Genomic DNA, 27101 nt, shown 5'->3' with positions numbered 1-27101 from the left:
TGATAGAAACTATTTAATAAGAAACAGAGCTAAGAACATTCATTAAAACATCAAAAAGGTCATGGTGAAGGAGGAAAAATATACTAAATAGTGAAAGAAAACAAGCAATAATTCTTTCCTGAATTGGAAAGAATAGATGACTTTGGAGCATTCTGGCCGTGTTCCAGTTGGGTGTAGCTAAATGTGTGTTAAAACAACAACAAACAAGCATGTATGAATAGAATGAAACATTACACCTGTGATTCTGGAAAAAAGGTTAATGCCAGTCATTGTTTTAGAAATTACTAAAAACTGTGCTGGTCATTCATATGGAAATAAATCGACAGTCTTACTTGTTGTGCATCTCCTCAATGTTTTATGCCCTCTTGTTTCATTTCAGCCACAATTTATGATTTGGTAATTTTTATTCCAACAACTGCTAGTATTTAGGAAATTTTAGGAAATCAGGTGTACATGGGAGATTCCTAAATGCTCTGTGTGAAATGCTGTACTGGAACTTTGTAATAGAAGAAGATACTACTCAGTTGTAGAAACGAAGCCCCACTGCAGCAGACCAGTCAGCCCTGGCACATCCAGAAGCATCATGTCATACATAGGATCTGCTGATTTTGGGTCAGATTTATTTGCATTTCTTCCTCAAGTCTGATGCATATCCAATACACTTATTTGTGGTTTGGAAAACTACTTGTTTATTTTATTGACAACATTGGAAAATAGGATTCTAGAACAACAAAGAGAAAAAGGCAGCATCCTGTAGGGATAATTGTATACAGCTTTTATTATTTGCATTTTTTCCAGTTCTGAAGTGGGTTTGTGCTTCATATCACTTTCTGCAGGACAGACAAGACTGTAAAAARATATGTATGAAGAGATTATTTAAAGAGTAGATGCAGACAGGCCTGGAAGATCCTCTTGGCTTCATAAAGACATAGCTTCTGCTCTTAAGTAGTGCTTCTTCTGTAGGTCCAAAATCCAGACTGAATTGAGTATGTGAATTATCTTACAGTAAAGAGGAATACTGCTTTTGGTTTATTACTGAAGTGAATTTCGGGTTTATGCATTAGGGAAAGAGAATTCTGCTAGATGATCAGGTCTCTTCAGGGAACTATTAAATTGAAAGGCAGAACACCATTTTTGTAGTTGCTGTTCCCATCTGCGTGCAGCACTGCGGAGCAATCTGGTTTCTAAAAGTAAGCTGTATTAGGAGGATAAAAATAATGTATTAGAATTACTACCAGAATAATCTTTCTGGATTGAAATCGGTTAATCTATGGAATATATTCGTATTTAGAATGCTGTTAACCACTGTTTGGATGTCTGTCTTTTGGGTTCCTTTTGTTCTAAAAGTAACCCAATTCCTTAAGTATAAATGTAACATTGACTAGTGCATGGAAACCGTTTTAATACAAATGTGTGAACAAAATGGTGTAAAGTGCAGTGTGTGACCCAACAGTGGGGACAGAATGTTATGAGGATCTCCTTGGCTTAACTTGAGCCACTATTAGTATAATATAATCTTACTTTTCAATGGAAAGATGCAGTGGAAGGTAGTTGCTCAGCCATAGTGCTAAGATGGGCTCCCAGTTGTTCTCTGCATTTTTTGTAGACTGAACTTCTGTAAAACCTGTTTGGGGCAGTAGCAGCGAAGGCCTCATTGTCTCTAGCAGAACATTATGTGAATTCTCTGTTTATCTATACCACTATTTCATCACTTTCAGGTACAAAGATACACTGTTCTCTTGCTTCCAAGATAGATTTCATTTGGTATTTTAAATCAGCACATCCGGTGGTCTGATTAGATGAGATTCACAGTATCTTTTTATCTGTTCTGACTCTCTACCTAATGTTCTACCTGTGTTTTTGGCAGCAGTTTGTCTTTTTTGCCCTTCCATTTGCTGTACTTGACACCATATCAAAAGGCTTTGGACCATTGCAGATGCTTTTTTGAATTCTCATGTGTTTTCTCAGCATCTTATCTTCAATTTCTTATTTGAACTTTAAAATAAGCTGAGGTGTTTTTCCACCTGTCTTCCATCAGTCTTCTGTCATTTTTCAAATGTGGTTGTGTGTGTTCTGTGGAAACTACTTGTGTATGTAGTGTGCTTTTTATCATTATTTATTGTATGTAGAGTTCAATTGTTCAAGAAATTCTTCAGGAAAAACAGGCAGAAAGTGGGATTTTGAGTATAGTGGAAGAAAACAGTTCTTGCCTCAAAATGGGTACTATAAAAAACTTCATCGATATTTTCCTAGCCATATACATTATGTATGGAATATGAATTAAAATGGTACATTTTAGTGCCATAGGTATAGAAACTTCTGCAGCAGGACCCCTCAGCTATGAAYTATGGCCCAAACGCAGCTCTCTTCACTTGTCTGCACTCCTTTGTGTTTCATTCTAGTTTGTAATGAGTTGTTCATGTGTGGAGAGGGAAGAGACCTGGCACAGACACAGCTGTCTGGAAGTTCATTGACAAACTACATCTTGAATCCAACAGTGAGACCACGTAGCCTAAGAAATTAAATTCTGATTTTCTTCTTTAGCTTTCTCTTGTCCTGTTCCTGCTATGATGCATAGGCCTCCAGCTGAAAGTGGAAGAACAGCAAGACAGTGGAGCTTGATTGCAAATGCATGTATCTTACTTGATTTTACTGTGTTTTGTTTTGAAGCTGGACTACAAAAAAGAGTAGGGAATGGGACAAAACAGAGCAGGATCACTGGATGCTATGACTACTTACACAAATGAAATATAAGTAGAAAACAAAGTGGTGCCCATCAACTTGCAATTATATTTGCATGTTGAAGTAATAGACCAGGAACTTGTGGGTATATGTGAAAAACACAGGATGGAGAGTCTTTTAGTCACTTATATCTATCTTTTTACTTTTAAAAAAGAAAATAAGACATATTAGTAAAAAACCAAAGTGCTGCCATTCCGTGGTTTGTTAAAGAACTTCACCTGTTATTTCATCTGACCAAAGGAATTTTTCTAAGGATACTGCCTCCCCAATTTAGTGTAGAGTGCTTGTGTTTATGAAATTTTTGTGTTTAGTGCCAGATTATTCAGAAAGAAAACAATGCTTTGTTGTTTAAATTTCGTTTCAACAAAAATTTGCAGTTGAAATACAAACTTCTTCCCAATGCCAGTAGCTCACCTTTCCTGATTTAGAGCCTGTTGGTGCAAGATGCATCTTCTATCACATGTTCTTGTGGAGGCTCACTAGGAGTTTAAGGTTCCCACTACATTACAGGATAATCCTTTTGACAACTTACTAACCAAGCTAGATTTTTGGCATAAGAAAGTACAAAAGAAATGATACCTATACTGTGCTGTTCCCTTCTACAGTGTTACTGCTAGTAATTTTTTTAGACTCTGAACAACACCAGCCTGTCAGAATGGTGGATGGACCCAGGGCATTTGTGACTGAACCAGAACTTTTTAGGAATTAACGTTTTGCTTTTGTCAAGCATGAGCATCAATGAAAGGTATAGGACTCACCAKCTTAGTGATACACTATTGCAATTTAGTTTTATGAATGATATTCTAGGAAACTTGCAGGATTCTTTCTTCAAAATACTAACACAGTCAGAATCACATGGCAGTGCCAAAATATCAGTATCTGATTACCTTTTTGTTCAATTGATAGTGTGAATAGGCAACGTAGGTGGTGGTTTCACATTAAGTGGATGAAAAGGAACCCTCATACAATTATGGCCTGACTATCTACTTCGCTTGTCTCAGCTGACTGCATGGTACCCTGATTCAGAGAGGAAAAGGAGACTAAAACTAAATACTTCTCTATTTTTCTAGTGCTTCAGATCATACTGGGTTTACTAGTTCTCTAGCCAGCATAAGAATATAGTTGGAACTGTGTAATTGGAGGTAAACAAGTGTTAGCTAGTTAATCAGCTGAGCTGTAACATAAAACATGGCTTTATCTCTATGGTTTTGCTAGTTTGTTCCATAGTCTAACATCCTGATAGGAAATTTTCTTATGTTAAAGCTTTTATTTTGTTTTATGTTAAAACAGCAATCATATTGTTTCCTATCAGCAAATCATTTTTCACTTGATGGATGTTTCTTATGATGGCTATAAAAACGTAATTACTGTCAGTGGAAATGCATGAGACATCCAGAACTGATTTGCTGTGAACAGAATTAAGTTGAGGGCTAGCGTATAATCACTGTGTATTGAAACCCTGACTTTATAATGGCAATATAAAACTGATCCAGCTTCTATTTCTCTACATTTTGAAGATGGACTTTTGAATCTGCTTTTGAGCTTTTGTAGCCTYGTATATTTAATGTGTTTAACAAGCCATGTTTAAATCATATAGCATATACAGTGATACATTACTTTGCTGTATAGTTAGGGGGTCTGTATTTTGTTTCTATAACATTTTTTTTTACTTCTGTAGACATGTTAGGGATTACTAGGTGGAGGTGGTGTTGAGGAGGACAACTGTATCTGCAACAGAATCCAAAACATAATTAAAAAAATTTAAAACTTGGACAGTAAATTTCCTCCTTATGTAAGAAATCTTAAAATATCAGGGGGAGGGGCAGAGCAATGGGGGGAGGACTGAGGTAAGGGAAAAACTATTGTGGAAGAATGTGTTGATTCCTACTTAATTAAGATCATCTGTACAGTACCATTTATGGAGAGAATTTATAAGAGATATAAATACAAGTATTTATTTTTTCAATTCTGGAAGGACACATCTGAACCCCAGTTCCAGCTGTCTGTTCCACTTACATAATGAAAAGTATTTGACAGTGATCACTTCAGAGAGCTCTTCTTAGGCACTAAGAACAGCCTGCTCATCTAGTCATGCAATTACGCTCTTTCTACAAGGCGCTGAGCATATTCTTGGGTTGAAAATGGGTATGGTTACACATAGCAAAAGTACAATGCCAACTGTCTATCTGGTGAATCCAGTGTTTCCTAAGATACTAAAATATTTGGGATACATCACTTAGTGATGCAAGAACAATGAAAAGGAGCCAACTAGGAGCTACTTAGTGGCTGTGCCTGAGTGACCCAAATGCTGATAATGTTGGATAACCAAAGTCTAAAGATGTACCCTAAGACTGAATTTAGTCCTCAGTTTATTTTGGGCAAGACACTTTTTCGTTCTTGTTTTTGGCTTCTTGCTTTGTACTAAATTTGGGTTGAGTGGACAGTGCATCATAAGCATAATGACTACAGAATTAAATACTCTCTACAAACATTTTTAAAACTGAACTGAACTGAACTGAACTGAAATTACAGAACTGACTACATCATTTGATAGCAGAAAAATTGTCCAAGTGTGTTTCAGAAAACTTAAAGGACTTACAAGTCAGTGGCATTTTATCTCTGTAGAAAGTTTTTATTGTCATGTCAGAATTTTGGGAAATAAAAATACGCTCTGAAGAAGAGAATGTGTTCTGGAGATCAGATTCAAAATAGCTTGKCATAGAAAAGACCTTAAAAACCATGTATTTCCAAGCACATTGCCATTGGCAGGGCATTTTCCATTCGACCAGGTTGCTCAGAGCCCCATCCWGCCTGACCTTGAATACTAAGAGGGATGAGACAGATACAGCTTCTCTGGACAACATGTGCCAGTRCCTCAGTACCCCCACTGTAAGCAATTTCTGCCAAATACTTGATCTAAGTCAACCCTCTTTCATTTAAAGCCATTCCCCTCATCCTGTCATTACATGCTCTTGTAAAAAGTGCCTCCCCATCTTTCTTGTGGGTCCCTTCAGGTCTGGAAAGGGCAGTGAAGTCTCCCTTGAGCCTTCTTTTCTCCAGGCTAAACAACTCTAGCTCACTCTTCAGCTCTCCTCACAGGAGAGGTGCCCCAACCCTCTGATCATCTTTGTACCTGTACTATAAAGAGGAATGGTTAGACAGTTCAGTGGGGTTTCAGGTGGAGAAAAAGTTTTTAGTGAGTGGTCTAAAAATGATGCTATGGTGAGGCTGTAAACACTAGCAGAGCAGAGTATGCTAATTCAAATTTTTTAATTTGAACTCATGCAAAACTAACTTTACCAGGCACTGGAAATAAAATTATTTTCTTTGAGAGTACTGAGTACAGCATAGGTACTTCATTRGAGCACTAGAAATCATGAGTTATTTCAAGGGATGACAATGATGAAAAACCCAAACACTGGGGCATTATTGTTTGAATGATCATCTTACCCAATTGCAAAAACTTCCATTTGTATATATGTATATATTTAAGTAAGTGCCTGGTGCAAACCGCAAATCACTTCCAATTTTAAAGATCATAATTTTTTGTAATATTTTTCTCAGCTGCAGTAAAAGATGATGCATTGATTGTGGTAATATGAAGCAGTCTGAATTATTAATTTCATTTCATTTTGCAGGTAAAATAGTTTTTAATTATACTACAAATTATGATATATCCTTTCACAGAGCTATTATCTGTATTTGAAAGTTATGAGTATCTGATGTTGAGTATTCATAAATCAGCATGCTCAAAAMCAGAATAATCTGAAACTAAAAACACATATCAGAAATGCTTAAGACACTCTAATTCAGGTAATAGGTTTAAAGTTTTAAGAGATAATTGTTTGCTGGCTAACTATTGCAAATCATTTTGGAATAGGTAATTTCATTTGAAGCTTTAATTGGCAAATAACCTTTGTCAGGTGGGTAAAACAAATTCACATTTGACAGTAGCTGTCTATAAGCACAGTTTCTGGTGGTAACATGCATTCGTTTTGCTATACTAAAAACCAAAGTTCAAACAGATATACTCAAACCTGGAAGAGTAGAGGTAATTATGAGTTCTGTGAAGATTTCTCCTAAATTCTTGAAGCCTTGTAAAATTGTTCTAATTTTTAACTGAAATGAGTCCTAGTTCTTCTAAGAATCTTGTTAACCTTTGGATTCTGAAAAGAATTGCAGCTCTAGCACAAGGAGCGATATCAGGTACCCATATGACAATTACGATGTGTACAGCTACACATTTTACTAAATAAATATTTGAGGGGTTTTTTTCCATTRTAAAGTATTCTTYCATTRTAAGATAATCTTATTTGAAAGAAGWGTTAAATTATGGTATCTGTTCTATAAATGAGTGTGAGGAGAAAAACAAAACAGCATCTGTTTGAAGTTAGTGTGTGTACCTTTTAAATAATGAAAGATTGTCCTTTTGAAATACAGACCTAYCAAACTCTATCATTTAGATTGTCAGATTACGTGCTTTTGTTGTAAACACAGAAAATTAAATGTTCTTTTTGTGAAAAATGAAAAAAAGTCAAATTCTTTGTCAAGGGCAGTGTCTGAGGYCCTTTCTTTTCAAACTGTCATTGCTACCATGGCAGAGATCTATTGTTTATGCCATTTGATTTCAGTTTTTGTTTGTACCACATTTAGACACTCAGAAAGTCGACAGTCATTGGAAATCTACCAAACCTAGAGATAAGGCAGGCGGAATATTTTGACATTAAGTTATAAGATTCTGTGTGATGTGTTGTCTTTGCAATCCCAGGAGTAACTTAGTGGCTAGACTTGGTGCTAGAAAGAATACAGGTTGAGCTGGTGAAAGCAGGTATGTAGTATAGACATAGGGACAAGTTCATCGTATCTTTTCCTATCATTGATTTATTTCCTCTTAGTTTGGGGGTCTTATGATGAAGGGTTTTATAAAAATCATAGRAGTAAGATATCACCACATTATGTTACATTATAGAATTGGTTTGGGCTTCTGACAAGATATTTTTAGATAATGCTTTCGAACACTTAATATGAATTGGTCAGTTCTGGCATTGAAAAAATAACTGTTGAAACTGAAAGTTTAAATACAGTAGTGTAAGGAACAATGTGAATGAACTGTGATTGTAGGCTGAAGAACTATTAAAAACTTTGTACATCATTTAATTTAATATTATAGTGATTTATTTTTTCAGTATTTTTTTATTGTACAATTATCCTCTACTATTATGGAATGGATGGCTTATTTTTTGTTTGATTTTTTTTTCTTTTTAAATAAAATCAGTTACATATGCCTCCTCCTTCCTCACAAGAAAGAGTCTTTGAAAGAATAATTAAACATTTAGTAGTATCTGCTCAGTACCTTCTGGGCTGTGATGGGCTGACCTCAGCCAGCAGCCAGCTACCCCCCCACCCAGCCCCTTGCTTACTGCTCTCTTGCAGGGTTTGAGGGGAAAATAGAAGGAAGGTAAGAGACTCACGGTGGCAATTTATCAGGGAACGTAAAAGCTCTGTGTGCAAGCAGAGCAAAAAGAGGACTTTATTCACTCCTTTCTGTTGGCAGGCAGATGTCCAGCTACTTCCTAGGAATCATTACCTCAGCACATGAATGGTTGCTTGCACAAATAAATGTAAACACAAACATTCACCCTTTCCTCCTCATCTCCCTGAGGATTTATTGCTGACTGTGATACCCCATGGTATGGGTTACCTTTCTTGACTCTGTCAACTCCTAACCTCAAGCCCAGTCCCAGCCTGCTTGAAATAGGAAAGGAAGCATTCCAAGGAATGAAGCGCTGCTCAGCAATAGCCAATCAGCACTGTTTTAGCCACAGATACAAAGCACAAACATATATCTATGCCATGTATGTTCAAACTGTGTATGAGGAATTTTTAAAATTTCTTTAATTGGTAGTAGTTTTTTGACACAAAGTCCAGCTTTTCTCTGTGTTTTCTTCCCAGCGACCTCTCTAGCTCCCATCTGAGTCTGTTTCATGCCCTGTGTATCCAATAAATAATCCATGTTTAAATGACTAAAGTTGACAGTGATGGACTTCAGTGCTAAGACTGCACTCAGGCTTAAGCAGGACACAGCTCGCATCACTGAGTTTTTCTTTCAGGTTGTCTCCATCAGTTAAATTTTATTACTTTTGAAGATTTATGTGTAGAATGAGGACTAAGAATTCTTTTTAGCAACAGAATGTTCAGTGCAAGAAGATTTGAGTTTGTCATGTGCACTCTAAGAATTAGTGCTGGTTGTACCCTTCACAAAGGCTTTATGTTACATCTTCTGCTTGAGGGCTTTAGTTATGTCCTTTCAGGTCCAAAATTAAGTCCTACCCTTGCACTGAATGCACTGTGAAAGTAAAAATGAAAAGTTTGTAGCTGAACAAGTTTGATTCTTTGTAATTTGGCAGGCCTTTGAACAGTGTAAAAGTGAGCTTTGTTGCTCCAAACATGCCCTGCTTTTGCCTGAAGAACTGACATAAATAATACATCTAAAAATGCTCCAAGTTTGTCAGCTACAAACTTATATTAAGGAGGCAACCAACCCAGCACAATCAAATTAAATGGCATTGGTTCACTTTGTGTGCTTCACTGTATAGGGTCTTTTGTCTTTGCATGTTATGTTTCCTCATTAGAAAATACTTTCTCTGTTCTGCTAAACTAGGACATAGGATGCTGCCCACATTAAGGAGATGAAAATTATTACCTAACATCTGAAAGTTTCCAGTAACTCAGTTGAGACTCCCGGGATTGTGAGGGAAGCTGTTGTGTGAGATCTGTGCTCTGCTGCAGTCTAGGATTATTTTTTTTAGTTTTTCCATTTCCTCCCTTAGCATTGTAGTAGGTGTAAAGTGTGAAGTAGTGTCTTTGCTTAAGGTCMGTATAGATGTTTAAAAATGAAACCATCTTTAACTAGTATGTTAATAGTAGTGGGTAGTGTTAGAAATCTTTTGAATTTTTCAGAAAGGGTATAGATATGTCAAACTATAGTAGAGTACTTTGCCACARAAGTAAACTGCAGTTCATTTCACACTATATAGAATAGTAAGTCTGATCCTTCCTGGTATTCTTTTTTTCTTTGTATATATTTTGAACTATTCTTCACATGAAAATGTCGTAAAATGTGTGTTCTAGTTTTCTTTATATTTCTACAAATTTCCAAACTGTTTTTATGTGTCCTTGATGTCAGTCTTGTATTTTTAGGATGTCAGCAGTGAAATTTTTGACATGCCTTGTCTACTGATGATTAAYTATTGTGCACGTTGGCTATGAGAGACAGATCCAGTTATTCATTATGTTTATATCTAAGTTGGGGCAAATTTGTGAAGTATAGGGCAGTGTATTCACTTTAGTAAATCCATGTATATTGAGAATTTTACTGAATGTGTATGGCAATTTGTTGCACAAGCAGTTAAGCTTTTTCGATCAAAGTGTTCCAGTGCTAAGCTAAATCCAAAGGTTCGGATTCATTTTAGATATGAGAAGATGATCATGCTTGAGGTGAATTCTTTTTTCTGGTCTACTTTTTGAAAAATGTTAACCCTCAAACAACAATCTTGCTTTCATCTGAGGATCATAAATCATATTTTGTGGTAACATTGGCTCTATTGAAACATAAATAGTAAGTGCTAAGGTTCAGTTTTCTGTTGGTGTGTTGTACCAACATTTGTAGTTGCATCCTACTTTTTTAATCCAGGAGGAGAAATGTGAAATAATAGAAGTTCAGCTTGATTTTTCTGTTTCAGCCTCCTAAAATTCCAAAGAAAAGCTTTACATACTCTGATTTTTTTTTTTTTTTCTGGGAGGGTGAATTTCCATATTCGGTTTCTTAAAGACTTTGTGAGATAATTCATTAGAACAAAAATCTGCAGTATTAAACTGTAGCAGAGAGAAAATACTGAAATCTTCAGAGGTTATTATTTAGACCCCTCAAGGCTTTCATGGGAAGGATCATGGAAATGATGCCCCCCTAAAATTTAAAATGGCCTCACCGTCTTGGTAAATAACATCTGGAGAATATTGAAGGAGGGTGCAATAACTTGCTTATACAATGCAGAATATGTATGCCTTGCATAAAATAAAGTCTCTGTTTTAACACGTGTTCAGGGATTGTAGTTTTCTCTGCATGAAATGAAGTATTTATAGACTAATTATTACAGACAGATGCATGCATGCATACCAAATCTTTCACTATACTATGAAATAAAGAATAAGCAATCCTTTCTGCTCTGTTTATAAGACAGAAAAGATTTAGATAACAGCAGCTTAATATAAGTATCTGGAAAGAGGATTTATTAAAGTATCAGAATACTGACAGCTGACCCATTTGAGTCTATCCATGTTCAGCACTTTCAGATTGAGGCACCTAACAGTTAAATTTGAGGAAAACAACTTTTGCACAATTTGGCTGACACTGGATATGACCAAATAAAAKGAAATAATACGAATACCAAGGAAATAATATAGTACTTACTGCTGACCGATACAGAACCATAGTTTATTATAATATTTCTGATAAATTTTCGGATAAAGTGTCATAAAGACTAAGAGTTGAGGAGACAAAGATTAATCAAACTGAACATCTAGATACTATTTTTCAGAAAAAAAAACCAATATACAGAACACTTGCACTTCATTTTGTTACTTTAGATCAACCTGGAATATGTTTTTCAACAGCACAGAAACAAATTTCAGTGTCAGTCTCCAAGGGTTGCATGAAAAGTAGAAACAAAAGGTGCATGAAGACATCTGAAACACTTTTATATTTTGGTTGTTTATTGTTTTAATTTTGCATTTCAATGTCTACTACTGATGGATTGCGTACTACAAGTTCTGTTGAGTAAGATAATTGTATTATCAAAATGGAGATAAAGATCTTGTTGATGGCTCTTAGAGTCTTCACCTTAAATAATTTTTTACTTTTAAAAATGCCATTTACTACTTTAATAAAATCTCTAGAAAGACAATGCAGGTTCTGTAGGAAGCACAAAACAGATTTGTATTTCTTACAAGTTTCTACTAATGGAAAATCTAGTGTAATTTTCCTGATTTCTTTTTTTGTTTTTTTTTAAAGTGGGAATGGATACTTGTGTATTTTGGTGACTTGTTTGTTTGCATTTTAAGGAAAAACTGTGTATTAATTTTTCAAGTCATCCTGAACTGCATAAGAAGTKAATTGAAATATTTGAATGTGATGAAGCTAGGATTATTCCATAGGTCATCTTTGTAGGTGTAAAAAATTAAGTAACAATGATGCAATCTGATTAGCTTTACTTTYGTTTCTCAGATTGATTCTATGTTGAAACCCTTTGCTTGTCTTGATTTTCCTTCTGAGCAATTGAATGGTGAACTCTAAACACTGTTGAGTGGTGGAGTCTATTTAAGTAATCAATATTTAAATTGATTTTAAGAAACTCAGCCAACACACATTAAATAGGTGGCCTGTTTGTTCTAAGCAAGATGATCACCCAGTTGCTCCAGCCAGATAAGGAAACTTTTGAAAACTGGGACAGTCCTTTAATTGTCTAAATATAGCTTTAGGCTCCTAATTTTAGGGCAACTTATTTTACAGCAATTCATCTCACTAGATAAATCTTTCTTTTAATACAATATCTCACAAACCATACCTCAGTTGTGGAAACAGTGGATATTTGCAGATTCATAACTCTTGATTTCGTGATAAATGGTAGGCTCAGTCTAAGCCCTGCCCAGACAGAATGATGTCACATTCCACAAGTGTACAGATAAAGGGTCAGAGTTGGTCATGCCATAATGTGCATCCTGGTGAATACAAATAAAAGCAGAGTTAGTTTATTGGGGTTTAATACCCCCTTTGGTCATAGTTGTTATGAATCCTAACTAAATTCTCTTCCATCTGGTTAATAAAAGGCAAGAATTTTGCCACTTCTACCCCAGCCACTTCTACCCCATTATTAATACAATGTTATTATTGTATTAATAAAATTTGAGTGATCATGTTACCACCACAGCTAATGACTGAAAGAGGTCATGGCTGAGGAATTTGTGTAAGAATTATTTGAAGACATTATTGAAAAAGCCTGTTCTGAGAGTTCGGTTCAGCAAACTAATTTTTCTATCCAAAACAGTAAGAAGTCTTCTGTAACTGTATCTAGTAGCCAAAAACTCGACTGTCATTATGTTGATCTTTTGCTAAGTGTTAGCAGACAAATCTTTCTAGTTACTGTAGACTTTATGAGCAGAAAGAAATGTACCTTGGAGCTGGCAAATGCCAGGAGCAGTAAGACTGGTAGGAAACTTAAAACCTGTACATTGATCTTCCTGTTTTGGAAAGTGGTTTTCCACAAGTGGAGAGAGGTTGAATTAGAAACAGTGTATAAATGCTGTTCATAACAGGAGCAAACTTCCGCATCTGACCAACACTGTTCCATGTTGTCTATTCCATTTTCTGCTGTAGAGTGCTGGGGAAGAGACCTTGGTTAATGACAGGAGTAGGTATTCTCTATGTGTCTGCTGTATGCTGTTACCTCAGATTGTGTCATGCGTCACTGTAATTTGCCTCAAATTTGTACTGAATGACAAGTATTTCAGATGCATTCTTTCCTGTGCTATACTTAAGCAAAACTGCCAAAATATAGCAGCATTGTTCAAGTCATTCTTTTACAGATGTTTTGTTATGAGCATTTTCATTAATAGTAGTAATATGTACATCCACACAAATCATAGAAGAATGAAAAGATAATAATTTGTCTGTTATTTCAGTGCTGCAAATCTTTTTGCCAAAATTAAAAAAAAAAAAAAAACTATTTTTTCTGGAATAAAATTAGTATTTAAGCCTCAGTATTTTAGTGATTCTCTAGCTCATTATGTATGTAAATTGACACAATTATATCTTTTTAACCAGGAAGCAGAACAACCACAAGTTTGTATTAGAGGGGAGCTGCACTCTCACCAGAGAGGAGGATTTCAGGTGTAAATAGCAACTGTTTTACTGTAACTAACAAAAGATAACAATGGTTCTAGCAGTTTGTTTACTTCCTCAGGACCATAATTTGACTTTCCAGCTCAAATGTGTTTGTAAAACTGAGCAGAATGTTTAGGACTCTTGGTAGTGCCAATTCTGTTGGCGATTTCAGCTTCAGTTTCCAAAATGCAAAGGAGATCTGKAGTACCAAAAAAATATTCTCCTTTTCTTCCCTACAACTTCTCTAAGAAAAGAAAAGAAGTCGTAAAAAAAAATAAATTTAAAATATTTCCTCTGTATGGAATTCACACCAGAAAGGCCAACAGATCCTTTTGTCTGTCATTGAGGCATCATATCAAGGCTCCAGGAGATTTCACAAAAGTTTCTGCAGGCCTCTGGGAATGATTTTTCCTTGTCTTTGTTTGAAATAGTGTTTACAATAAAGGTGAATAGTTGTTAACATTTGTTTTGTTCTTAGACCTAGTGATGCTAAAAGCTGTGCCTGGATGTGTTTTTTTGTTGGAAAACTTAATCTGCCACTTAACTATAGTGCCTACATCATCTTCTTAAAAACCTATATGAACCATGTATGTATTTTATGAAATGCAGAATGAAAATTCAGATAAGCTTGAAACTAATTTCTTCTGCATTAGTTTAAGAGTAATTATAAATATTAAAGTTTTAAGATAATTGTGGTATAAGAACTTTTGAGCAATAGTTGGTTTAGTGGCCTGTCTCTCAATTCATCTTTATAATTATTTTATTAGGAACAACACCTTATAATGTCAGTGAAGTAGTTGCAGTGATCTTCGAGATATTTTCATAAAAGCTGTGTTTACAGATGTTCCTTAACAACAAACATAATTCTTCTAAGAGAATTTCCAAAAGGATAATAATATCTAGAGCTACCAGTTTAGATGTATATTTCAAAAGTGTAAAGGCTCACTTACTCCATAGAAGGAACTGCAAAGATTAACCAAATTGCATAACAAAAAATGCTTAAATAATTTCAAATCCATCATAATATGAAACTGAAGTATGTTATATAAGATGCTTGGAAAGAAAGGGGATAAGTGCATAATACCCATGTACAGCAGCTAGCTCAAGAAATATTCAGTTCTGTGTGGCCTGTTTCAACATGATTAAAACAATATGAATCAGCAATTAATTAAAATAGTCATTCTTTTTCTGTGTGATAGTACAGGAATAAAAAGAAAATATACAAGATCCTTTTCTTCTTGTTTTTTTTCTTTTTTTTTCCACTTCTTCAACAAAATAATCCTTTATCCTGACACAGTAAAAATATCTCATTGAAGCAAATTGGTTAACTTGCCATGTCTCAGGCATTTTATAATTTTTCTTTTTTTAAGGTACTCTAGTATATGTGTCCTATCAGGAGTTGCCTTAGGGTTTGCCTTGGTCTACAATGCACTTAATCACACAAGATCATAGAGGCTTTGGGTTGGAAGGGACCTTAAAGATGATCTAGTACCAATCCTTTTCCTTGGACAGGGATGCCACCCACTATACTGGCTCACTCAAAGCTCCATCCAAGCCATGTGCCTCCATCCAATGCATCCATCCAATGCCTAAAGCAACTTTTAAGTGAGGCTAAATAAAATCTAAAATAAAAAAAAAAACAGCCAAACAAAAAAAATTACAACCAAAACAACCCAGCACACATAAAAACAAATACCACTGTTAGCTCTAAGAAATTGCTCTAGAAAAATGATGAAGAAAATGTGTTTCAGTTGTTTCCGCTAGAGCAATTTATCAATCCCAAATGCAGCAGAGAGGGTCTGAATGAGCCAGCACTGCCTTGTAGCCATTAGGAAGAGCACTGACAGCACGTCAAGGCAGGTGATGTTGCCCCTCCACTCAGCCCTGTGGAGGCTTCCCCTGGAGTACTCTGTCCAGTTCTGGGCTCCTCAGGATAAGAGAGATAGAGCTCCTGGAGCAGGGCCAGCAGCRGGCAACAAAGATAATTAAAGAGGTGGAGCATCTCTCTTACAAGGAAAGGCTGAGGAACTGGTGCCTCTGAGAAACGACTTGTTAATATATGTCAGCATCTGAAGGGCAGGTGTCAACAGGTTGGATTCAGGATCTTTTCAGAGGTGCTGAGCAGTAGGACAAGAGGCAGTGGGCAGAAACTGATTCCCAGGAAGTTCCACCTGGACATGAAGCAGAACGTCTTTACTGTGAGAGTGACCGTGCACTGAACAAATTGTCCAGAGGGGTGTGGAGTCTCCCTCACTGGAGATGCTCAAGAACTTTCTGTACACAATCCTGTGCTCTGGGATGACTCTGCTGGAGTAGGGAGCTTGTGTGAGATGACTCACTGTGATGCCTTGCAACCTGTCTCATCCTATGGTTCTGTGAATCACAGTGGAGGATATGGCAATAGGTAGCTCCACAGAGCTGCTTAGGCTGCTTGGCTCTGCTTTGGAGTTTTTGGCTTGCCTTTGGGTTTTTCTGAAATGTTGTATGGGCAGAAATTTAGAGTGGAAAGTGTTTCGACTCAGTTATTGACTGGGGAAGGTGTTTAAACCATGGACAGTGATATCTCTAACCTATTGTGATTTATATGTTTCAAGCTTAGTTTTTCCAAACACCAGAAAATATGTCCTTCTGTATTCATTATACCAGTCAACCAAAACAAATTGTTCAAAGCATACAAACCCTGCCTTACCTTATGGCCTGATTTGGAAGAACTTCTGCTGGTATAGCTAGCAGAAATTTTTGGTAGGGATTTTTCTGCATCAATCCTGGAAACCAGACTAAACCCACTGATACTTGTCCAGCAGCGACCAAGAAGCCTTTATTGCTTTTTGTTCTGTTTCTGTACAAAACAAGATTGATACTCATTCTTTCTCACCTTTTCAGACTGAGTTGTATGATTCTGATTCTACATTATAATTTAAGACTTAAAGTCTGGTTTAGAGCTCCAAGTCATTCTAGAGGCAGTTGTCTTTGCAAGATAATCATGTGAAATATAAAACTGATTTTTTCTTCAGTCTTCATTCCTTTCCACTGTAGACATTGTTCAGCTTGCAAAGCATTCTGAATATGTCAATTTAAAAGGAAGGGTTTTGAGAATTTTTTTTTCATAGTGTGGCTTCTTGGTCAAATGTCATACATGCTTTATTTAATTTTATCACTGTTCTGAAAATACTTCCTGATTTAACTCTGAACTTCCTTTTACTGATAACATTCATACAGAATCTTTTCTTATAAGTGCCTACGATCACTAGGTCTAGGTCTTTCACATGATTACAGGTAAATAATACATTAAATATCATGTTACTCAGGGGTGCATGAGTTCTTTCTGAATGTGGACCTGAATCAAATACTTTAATGTAGTCCAGCAGTAGTGATTTCTTGCAAGCAGAAAAAATTCATATTTAACACCCTCATGCCTCTTGCTCAACCACTGCTGTGTTAGGCTCCTTGTTACTTAGCATGATTTATAGGTTTCTCAAGCAAAAGTTGATCCACTGTTCCTCTTTTCTTTTGTTAATATCTTTCAGATGTGCAGCCAGTGAAATAAGAGTGGTTACTGTGAAATCCATATTAGCAGTTCCCAAATTATGTGGGAAGATGAAAGGCTTTTACCTTTCCTTCATTTCTTAGGAGTAATAGTTTTGCTTTGAAGCTTTTTCTGTTACTATTTGGCAATCTTGATGTTTATATGTTCTTTCTCAGTTTTGTTTGTACTATAATCCTGTAAGAAAACCTTTTTGGTTTATGCTTCTAAAGCTCTCATACACTGAAACCCTAGCTCTAGTAGTTTATAGGCATTGATTAATTGCAAACCAAAAAAATAATGGCTGTTTAAATTATTGTACATTAGCTTTTTGCATAAGGAAGTTCCTCTGGTTTTAGCTTTGCAGTACTGAGTRATGCCATGTGCCTACACAGGTCTTGTGAGCAAGGGCACAAATCTGTAAAAAATACAGGTCTTCCACTAAAAAAATTACTCTTAAGTAATCTTGTTTATATATAAGAATAATTTTGAACTTTCTAATTGCAATTGGTTCTGAGATACCTCTGTCTGTAGAACAGCCATTACCCTTGAGTCTTCAGSCGTTTTGCCTCTAGCTCTTCTATTTATTTAATTACCTTATGAAGGGCATTTATCTTGCAGGCAGCCCCTCTGTACACATTGTATATTTTCTTTCCAAACACTGCTGTCCTGGTTTGAAAGACAGGTGTTTGCTAATGAAGGCAAGGACCCCCCTTGGAGTGGTGGATATGACTCCCCTTCCCTCCGAATTATTATAGCTTTGAAAAAATCAAGGGCCTTCAGGCAAGAATATGGGTAAAAGGGAATAACAGTTTTTACTAATATGTATAACCAGGTGACACAAGTAACAATAACAATAGCAACAATCAGCCCAGTCCCAAACCCAGTGCCAGCCTTACAGAGACACACCCTCCCCTTTGGTGCAGTTACAGTYCCAGTCGGCAGGGGCGCTGTTGGCTCCTGGCCGGGCAGGGCGGGTGCGATGATTCCCCGGCGGCTGCAGGGGGCGCTGTGCCGCGGGTCCCGGTGGGTTCAGATCTCCCATGTGGCCAATGGTGGACACAGAATGGCAGGAATGGATGGAGAAAAGTTTCTCTGCAAACTCACAGCGGAAACGCCGATCTTGGTGCTCTTCTGGACAGCAAGAAACCCAGGACGGCAAAGAGACGAGCACAATCCCGCGGCTGCAGATGGGATGGAGCAGAGCTCACCYCTGAAGCTGGAATCGCTCACCCCTGAAGCTGGAATCCCTGGCAAGGCACAGGGAGAAAATCACAGTGCAGCAAGCAGGAACCCAATGAGCAGGGATGCTGGTCTCTGCAGCAAAAGGGCAGGCCAGCTTTCTCCAGAGCAGCCAGCAAGCAGACCTCCTCCTCTCAGCGAAGCAGCCAAGCAACTCCAACTACCCCCCACCACCACACAAATGCACACACATCCAGCGCTTAGCAAGACCTTTTAGGTATCATTGTCTTCGTTAATAGCCCAGCCATTAAAAGGATGACCTGGCAATTAGTGTATCCCAGCAACAAATGGAAAAGAAAAAGTTCCCAAAGAAAGGGAACAAAAGGGGGAAAATCTTAACCCACAACAACTGCTCATCAAAACCAGTCAGCAAATGCTTGCTGCTCCCCATATTTTGTTTTGCRCTATATTTTAACTATGTTTTTGACCATACATAGAATGACAAAATCATTTAGGTTGGAAAAACCTCTAAGATCATGAAGTGCAAACACTAACCCAGCACTGCCAAGCCCATGTGGCTGGGTTAGAGGGGACTGTTATTTTCACAAAGTATTAATGTTTCCTAATTTCTGTTGAAGTTATCTCTTTCATGTAATTACTTGAGATTACTTTCTTYGTTTTCTCTGCCAAATTACTTTTTTTCAAAGAAACGGTATTATGAAATCTTCCCTCGATTTAAAATTATGTATACATAATCACTTCTTTTACCATTTGCCATTCTGTTCTGGTGTGGGTTTTCTGTTCTATAAGTGTAGAGACAGTCTGGGTTAAACAGTTTTACTGATATTAAATACTCTAGTAGTTAGTGGTGCTCTGTCAGTCTTTCCTACAGCATGGAGCTGGAARTAATGGTCCCAAGCTGTCACTGTCTGTGACTAACTTCTGTGGATGTTAGTCCAGCCAGACCTATGCTGCCCATTCATCAGCCTAGTTGCCCCTGTAGTAGATTTCAGTACACACTGAAGTTTTCTGTGGCCATGTCAAGTAGAGAAAATCAAACTGGAGTAATGAGTTCTAAGCTAAGGGACACGTTACTGATGCTCATGGTTGTACAAGAGCTTKCATTTGGACACAGTGCTAAACCCAGAATGTCTCCATGCATTTTTGTCACAGCAGGTCAAAATTTACAAGTCTTCTTGGCACATAATATTCTGGAAAGTRCAACACAAAGGCTGAGGTAGATTGACAGGACAAGTGTTTATCCAGAACTGATAAATCCTGGCTAAATACTTCTGCTCCATATTTTTAATGCATTCCACAGTACCCATGCTATTAGGACTTAATTCACCATTTTCAGACTTCAGTGTCTCTCACAGAGAGAGATCCTCTTAAGGAGTACTAGTGTATAATGAGAGACAAAGAAATCCAAACCACTTAGCCAGAAATGTAATATTCTCTGAAACATCTCTAGATTCCCATATCTACAGTAACCATAATATAACAATTGTCATTAACTTCTGGTCCAGTGTCAGGCAGTAGTGGTCTGTCATRGCCTGTGAGTGTCAAAACTGGCATGTGTAATATGTAGTGCAGTGGATTGATGCTGGCTGGATTCCAGTCACCCACCAAAGCTCTTTAACTTCCCATCACAACAGGATAGGGGAGACAAAATAAAAAGAAAGGTTCATGGGTTTAGATAAGGACTGGGAGAGATGACTCATTGAATACCATCACAGGCAAAGCACACCTGAATTGGAGAAATTAATTGAATATATTACTATCAAAATTAGAGGAGGATAACGAAAAGTGAAACAAGACTTAAAGACTTTCGCCCCACCCTCCCTTCTTCCCAGCTCTGTCTCCTCCCCCCTCAGCAGCACGGGGAGACAGGAATGGTGGTTATAGTGAGTTCATCACCTCTGCTTAGGGAGAGGGGTCCTTCCCCTGCTCCAGGGTAGGGTCCATCCCATGGGAGACAGTTCTCCATGAACTTCACGAACTCCAGCATGAGTCCATCTCAGTTTTCCATGAACTGGTGCAATATAAGTTTATCCCATAGGCAACAGTCCTCCCCAGAATGCTGCAAAGTAAGTCACTCATCTACAGAGTGCAGTTCTTCAAGGACAGTCACAAGTCCCAGCAGGAAACTTCTCTAGCGTGGGTTCCTCTCTCCATGGGTCTGCAGCTCCCTGCCAGGACCCTGCTCAAGCACAGGTCTCTCGCGGGGTCACTGCCTCTCAGCATCCCCCTGCTCCAGCGTGGGTTCCTCATGGGCTGCAGGTGGATCTCTGGATCTCCAGGGACCTCCATGGGCTCAGGGGCACAGCTGCCTCACCCCTGGATGGGAATCTCAGCTCTGGCTGAAGCACCTCCTGTTCCTCCTTCTGCACTGCCCTTGGTGTCTGCAGGGCTGTTCCACTCACATGTTCTCACTCTGCTCTTCTCTGGCTGCAATTACATCTGTACAATAGCTTTTTTTTTTTCTTTCTAAATCTGTTGTCACAGGGCTGTTACCACCATTTCATCAACCCAGCCTTGGCAAGTGGCACTTACATCTTGGGAGCTACCAGAGGTTGGCTCTGCCAGACATGAAGGAAGCTTCTGGCACCTTCACACAGAAGCCACCCATGTGGCTTGCCTGCTACCAAAACCTGGCCAGAGAAGCCCAACATATACAATTAGTGCATATGCAAATTAGATGCAAATTCTGCAGCTATTCTAGCACAGAGTAGTATTTATTGGGTAGAAATGCATCAAGTGGTGTGCTTAGTGTCAAAATCAGTTGTCTGGAAAGACTTGTAGGACTATCAAAAATGGTGGTACAGAACAGTGGTTGAGCAAGGGATGTGAGGCTATTAGAATAATCTTAGAATTAAGACACTTGAGGTCGTTAGGCAAGGATTGGGATTTTAGAGTAAGGGGTGTGAGAGAAGAGTCCTGACACTCAGCAGTGTCTGATACTGTCCTGTTTTGGTTTTTCCTAATGGGTCTCTTGTGTAYTGGACTACAGTGGATTTTGTGAACTGTAAAACAGAAAATCAGAAATAGAAACAAAAATGACAGATAGAGGAGGTAGAGCATAATAAATTTCTCCTGAATGGCCCGCATAAACATGAAAATTTTTTTGTTCTTCAAGCCACTATCCTAATTTTAATCAAGGTTAACTTTTGCAGTAGCGAGGAGGGGGCATGGCTTGGACCTGGAGGATTGTCATGAACTACCTCATGTCGTTCTTAGAGTTGGGGAAAGGAAGCCTCTTCCAAAGAGAAGGGTTTCTTCCAGTTGAGTAAGCATGGTGCCAGTTCTGAGCCAGAGGCAGCAGTTGGATAACATCTCCTTCCGAGCTGGAGGGAGCAGTCAGGTGGCACTCATTGAGCTGTACCATTCCTGAACCACAGCAGCCAAAAACCTTGGGTACCATTAATATCAGATCTTCAGATTACTTAGAGAGGTTTAGTCATTTTACAAGAGCAAAGCAAGAACATGGCAAAATACACAAGTTGTTGCGTTCATATGGAATGCGCACCATTTGGAAAGCTGAGCTATATCTTCCTACAAATAGATCAAGGCAAGAAAATTTGTAGCACGTGTATTGGCAAAAGCAAGCAGTTACCAAAAATTTTAGGAGTTCCTAGACTTTCTACTCTAAGCTTTATATTGCACTTTGTAGTAATAATGCTGTGGTTTGTTTCAAACTCATTCTTGCTGGAAAATGCCCTTCACAAATTACTGCATCCAGCTTTGGGGGTCCCTGCACAGGAAGGACATGGAACTGCTAGAGCACATACAGAGGAGGGCCAGAAAAATAATCAGAGGGATGGAGTACCTCTCATATGGGGACGGACTGAGAATTGGGTTTAATCAAACTGGAAAAGAGAGCTTTGGGGTGACCTAATTGTGGTGTTCCAGTACCTGAAAGGAACCTACAAGAAAGGTGCCCCTATTTACAAGGCATGAAGTGATAGAGCAAGGGGAAAGGCTTCAAACTGCAAGAAGGTAAGTTTAGATTAGGTATTACGTAAAAATTCTTTATTGTGAGGGTGATGAGGCACTGGAACAGGTTGCCCAGAGAAGTTGCGGATGCCCATTATTGGAAGTGTTGGCCAGGTTGGATGGAGCTCTGAGCAATCTGCTCTAGTGAAAGGTGTTCCTGCATATGGCAGGAGGGTGGGGAGTAGATGATCTTTGAGGTCCTGTTCAACTCAAACCATTCCATGTTTCTGTGATTTTTGTAATGCAGCTACATGTAAATTGTTAAAATTCATTTTAAAAGGAGAAATCACAATACAGTTTCACTCAGCCTTTTTGGTTTTGTTACTTCCTTCTTTTACTGTCTTTTTCTCCTTTCGCACAAAGAACTTCTTCTGACATTCCTGTTTCATCAGTATGTTTCATCATCTTGCTAAAAGTGACCTATATTAAATTTAAGAGTATCCCCTGTGTGTACCATCTTTTTAAGCATTAGTTAAAGTGACCTTCCAGACAATTGGTTTATCAAAAATAGTTGAGCTGAATGTGAAAATATGTTCTTTTTTTCTTCTTGCAGCCTGAAAATGATAACCTGCATACAGATGATGAGCATGAACTGAGAGGAGATAAAGAAAGCTATCTCTGTGCTGTGTGTCTAGATGTTTATTTCAATCCTTACATGTGCTATCCATGCCACCATATCTTTTGTGAACCTTGCTTAAGGATGCTTGCCAAAGACAATCCTGCCAGCACTCCATGCCCACTGTGTCGCACTACAATTGCCAGAGTATTTTTCCAAACAGGTATAAAAATGAAAGTTTTTACAACATAGAAGACTATTTGTAGCTTTCCATCCTGTGTGCATGTTGAGCAAATTTTGGTAATGTTAATCCACTGTGAGATWTTCTTCCCCTGTAGTTCCTCCTAGGACCATTCCATGCAGGCACTGCTCAGTGTCAAGAAGCTATTCAGGACATGTACTTTTAACTTTCCATTTTAGAAGTGAGATTCTGATATTTTGTATTTCTTTTGTTTTTTCTTACTAAGTAATGACGCATTCCAAACATAAAAAACATTTCTCCAACTGTCCTACTGGAAAAGTATTTCCTAAATTGCTTACTTAATAGCACACAAAAAAATGCTCTTTTCATTTATGACATTAAATTTGAACACAAGTGAAAATACAGGCTGGAAGAACTCTTCATAATCTTCTTAAATTGTCCCTTCCTGGCCTCTTACACCCTCATCTCTAGTGTTCCTTACTCTTAGCAGCAGGAAAATATGGTGGGTAGGGTTTTATGTCAGATCGGATATAGAAGTAGAAGAGGGTAAGTAGTCCTGCAGATAGAATATCTGGAACAGCATGACTCAGTCTTTTATGTCCGAAGCTTATATGGAATCACTTAAAATGGAAGCACTTAAAACTGTGTATAGACACATCACAAAGTATTGGAAATTACTCAGCCATGCAGGGATGTTTGTTTCATTTTAGATGTCTCAGAGATCTGCAGTGATCCTCTTTAAACTGTTGTGAGTGGTACGATGATAACAGGTTAGAGATGCAGACTGAAGTATGATTTCACATTGATCAGCAGAGCTGCCCACCTTCTGTTTCTGCTTGTGTACAGATTCTTCCTTTGTACAGGCAACATAACTTCGAATGATTTGATGGTAGATCAGTTTGAGAAACTGACTGGGATAAATAAGAACTCATTTAGGTGGGAAGAAGGTATGCCCCAAGATGATTCACTGAGCAGCTGCTGGTGGCCAGGGATAGAGACTGGCCATTCCTGCGCTGACTGTGCTGTAGCAGGGCAAATGCGTGGAGAGCTGCAGTCTGAGCACTCTCAACCTTCTGCCTGTCTGGTGTATAGAGATATCAAGCTGTTCTCATTTCATTTCCATAATGTTTGATGCTTCCCTCAATTTGATGTAAAGATGAAGTGTGTTTCACTGATAGAGAGTCAGGTTTTTCTGAGGCTATTTAAATTTTAAGAAAACTATTTAGCAGATTTGCTATAGAAAAATACTACTGGGAGAGTACAAAAGGAGAATAAAGATGCTTCCTAAAACACATTTGCAAGACTTTTCAACACATTACAGTCATCTAAGTGAAATATTACCGAGATTATTTGTAGCCTTTAAGCCACTATACAATGCATAAAAATGCCTGTTGGGAGGGAGTGAAGAAGAAGGAGCCAGATTCTTCTGAGTGGTGTTCACTGCCAGCACAGGAAGCTTTGGGCATAAATTGAAACACATGAAATCCCAACTGAACACAAGAAAACACTTTTTTTTCATGTGAGGGTGGTCAGACAGGCAGGTCAGAGAGGCTGTGGAGTGCCCATCAAAACCCAGCTGCACATGGTTCTGGGCACTTGGTGCAGCTAAACTTGCATGAGCAGATTGGACTAGTTCTCAAGACACCCCATTCAACCTAACCCACTGTTAAAATATTAAATAGGTATGTAGTTTTTTTGAGGAAAAGGGTTTATGTGATTAAGGAGAATATACAGTAGATTTGTAGAATCTACTAAAAACAGAAACATAACAGTGTATAAGATGTTTAGTATTACCAACTTCAGATGAGAGAAATCAGCAGCTGTTTGTATATTGCCATTCAGTATATAGCATTATATGCTGGACTTAACRATATATTTAAAAGTAGGTGCACTAATTTAGCTTTGTTTTTTAATCTATATTAAGAAAGACATTTTTAAATTTTTCAGTGCGTAACATAATGAACAGCTTTTAAATGAACCAAAGGGCATGGATGATGATACCATATCCTTAGAGAAATTAGTAAAATCAGCACATTAAGAAGATGGATGGTGCCAGAGCAATGTAAAGGATCGTATGGGKTTTTTTTCACTTTGATGATTTATTAAGTCTTTTAAAAGTTATGCTAAAGTCACTGCTGCTACAGGTTTGTGCAGGCAGTAAAGCAAAGTTGCTAGTACTCTTTACATATTTCTCYAATGCTGCAGCTGAGATGTCTTATTTTCCTCAGTAATTTATTTTTGATGTCTTCTGCAGCTTTCAATTTGAATATGTGCATTTATTTTACAAAGATACATCAAAAAGAAAGTTAAGGATATTTTCAGAAGTTCACTGTTTAGCTTGTACAGTTTTGCGACTGAACATAACTGCAATGGAAAGATGCATGTGGAATGTACAAAACCAAAAAAGGCTAACAGGTCAAGTATCTTATCAAGTATTTCTCAATTATGGAGAAAAACAGTGTTTACCTGAGAGCTGCGAGGCCAGATTTGACCCACGAGGATACTTCCTCTGGCTGTTTGCTTTGATCAGCTGAGCCTTTTTTTACAGATTGCCCTTAAAGCATGAGTTCCAGGACAGATAACTTGTTCACCATGCATTACCATCATTCCTAAAYGCTTTGTTAAAAGCCCTTCCTCCCATCAGGATAAACTCAGGTCTGATCAGAYGATAGGGTGCCCAGGATGGTGCTAAGACAACAGCTTTTGGTGTTGCACCAAGTAATTTTCTAAGTTACCAAGTATCTTTTAAATGCTTTGCATATTGGGAGTGATCTTCTACACTTCCATTCATACAAAGTTTCATTTATGTTGTTTCCAAGAAGTTCCAGATCTGACACTCATGTACAATAAATCCACCACTTTGAAGAAATGCAGTCTCAAGTAGTGGTTGTGCAGGGGCAGTCCAGGCATGTGGCAAGGAAAGGGTTGTGGATGTACAAAGACAGGTGACCTGGCCAACCGGAGGGATTGACAGCCTTGCCTGGAAGCATTCTACAAGCCAGCAGGATTTGTCAGCACTGCCTTCTCTGATAAACAGGAATAAGATGCCTCACCAGAGGTTTCAGTATTTAAATTTGGACAATAAAATGGAAAGAATTGTGTTGATTTCTATGGTTTGTAGCAGGAAATTAAAATGTTCTCTGTCTATTCTGTGAGAGGCAAGCAGTCTCATCAGAAGCCTGAATCTTAATAGTACTTAATCCAAATATGTTCAGTAGCATATTAAGCTCTTTCATAAAAATTTTAAAAAGATTAGTGAAAAATACAGTTTGTTCATTTTACATTTAGGAGAGAAAATAGCCCTTCTTTCTTCAGTACAGCAGTTTATATGTGCAGTAGCTCTATTTTCACGTAATGAGATGGAGGATTTGAAGATTTCTGTGCTCTTTGTGTATTGTGTAGCCTCATTCCACCTGCATTGTGACATGGTGAAATAAAGGACAATTTTTACAATAAGACCAGCATGGTTTTTTTACTTCAAATCTGCTAATATCTTCCTCTTACACAGAAAAAGCTACTGGAACCAATGGGTATTTGGAATTTTTTCTTCTTTTTTGTAGCCTGCTCACAAAAAGCTTATCTTACTTAATTTTGCCAGCAAAAAAGATTTTATCCTTTCATAAAATATTTATTATTAGAAAAGTATGTACCATTACATTGGACCACATAAAGTAATAATACACAAGGCTTCTGAAAAAAACTTGTGAATGTCTTTTCTTCTTTTAAGTTACAGAAAAAAATTATGGTAGCAGCTACTATTAGTGTTTATCTGGGGCCATCTTGGTTCGGAGACACAAACTGAGCAGGAGGTTGAAGTTTTTTCCTGTTAACTACAAGCTTAGCAACCCTATTTCTTATCAGCAGATCAATTATATAGTAGGAAAGTACTGGTGTTTTTTTTTTTTAAATTGCTTTCCATTGCATTTCTATGGATAGATTAGTTTGGCAATCATGTAGGTATTTC

At 37.7% G+C, this 27101-nt stretch overlaps 1 protein-coding gene across 1 annotated transcript in view; it reads left to right on the top strand.

Annotated features, from left to right (window-relative positions):
• Positions 1-27101, top strand: part of RNF180 (ring finger protein 180) — a 126983-nt gene that overhangs the window by 81113 nt on the left and 18769 nt on the right. Inside the window, 1 exon segment of the mRNA XM_057389579.1 lies at positions 22933-23158. Within this exon segment, the coding sequence (XP_057245562.1) occupies positions 22933-23158 (226 nt within the window).

Source organism: Malurus melanocephalus, unplaced genomic scaffold (genome assembly GCF_030028575.1).
Source record: "Malurus melanocephalus ecotype Western Australia unplaced genomic scaffold, MMel_1.1 scaffold_18, whole genome shotgun sequence".
Classification (NCBI taxonomy): Eukaryota; Metazoa; Chordata; class Aves; order Passeriformes; family Maluridae; genus Malurus; species Malurus melanocephalus.
Note: the sequence above shows the minus strand (reverse complement) of the source record. Positions and strands in the feature narration are given on the sequence as shown.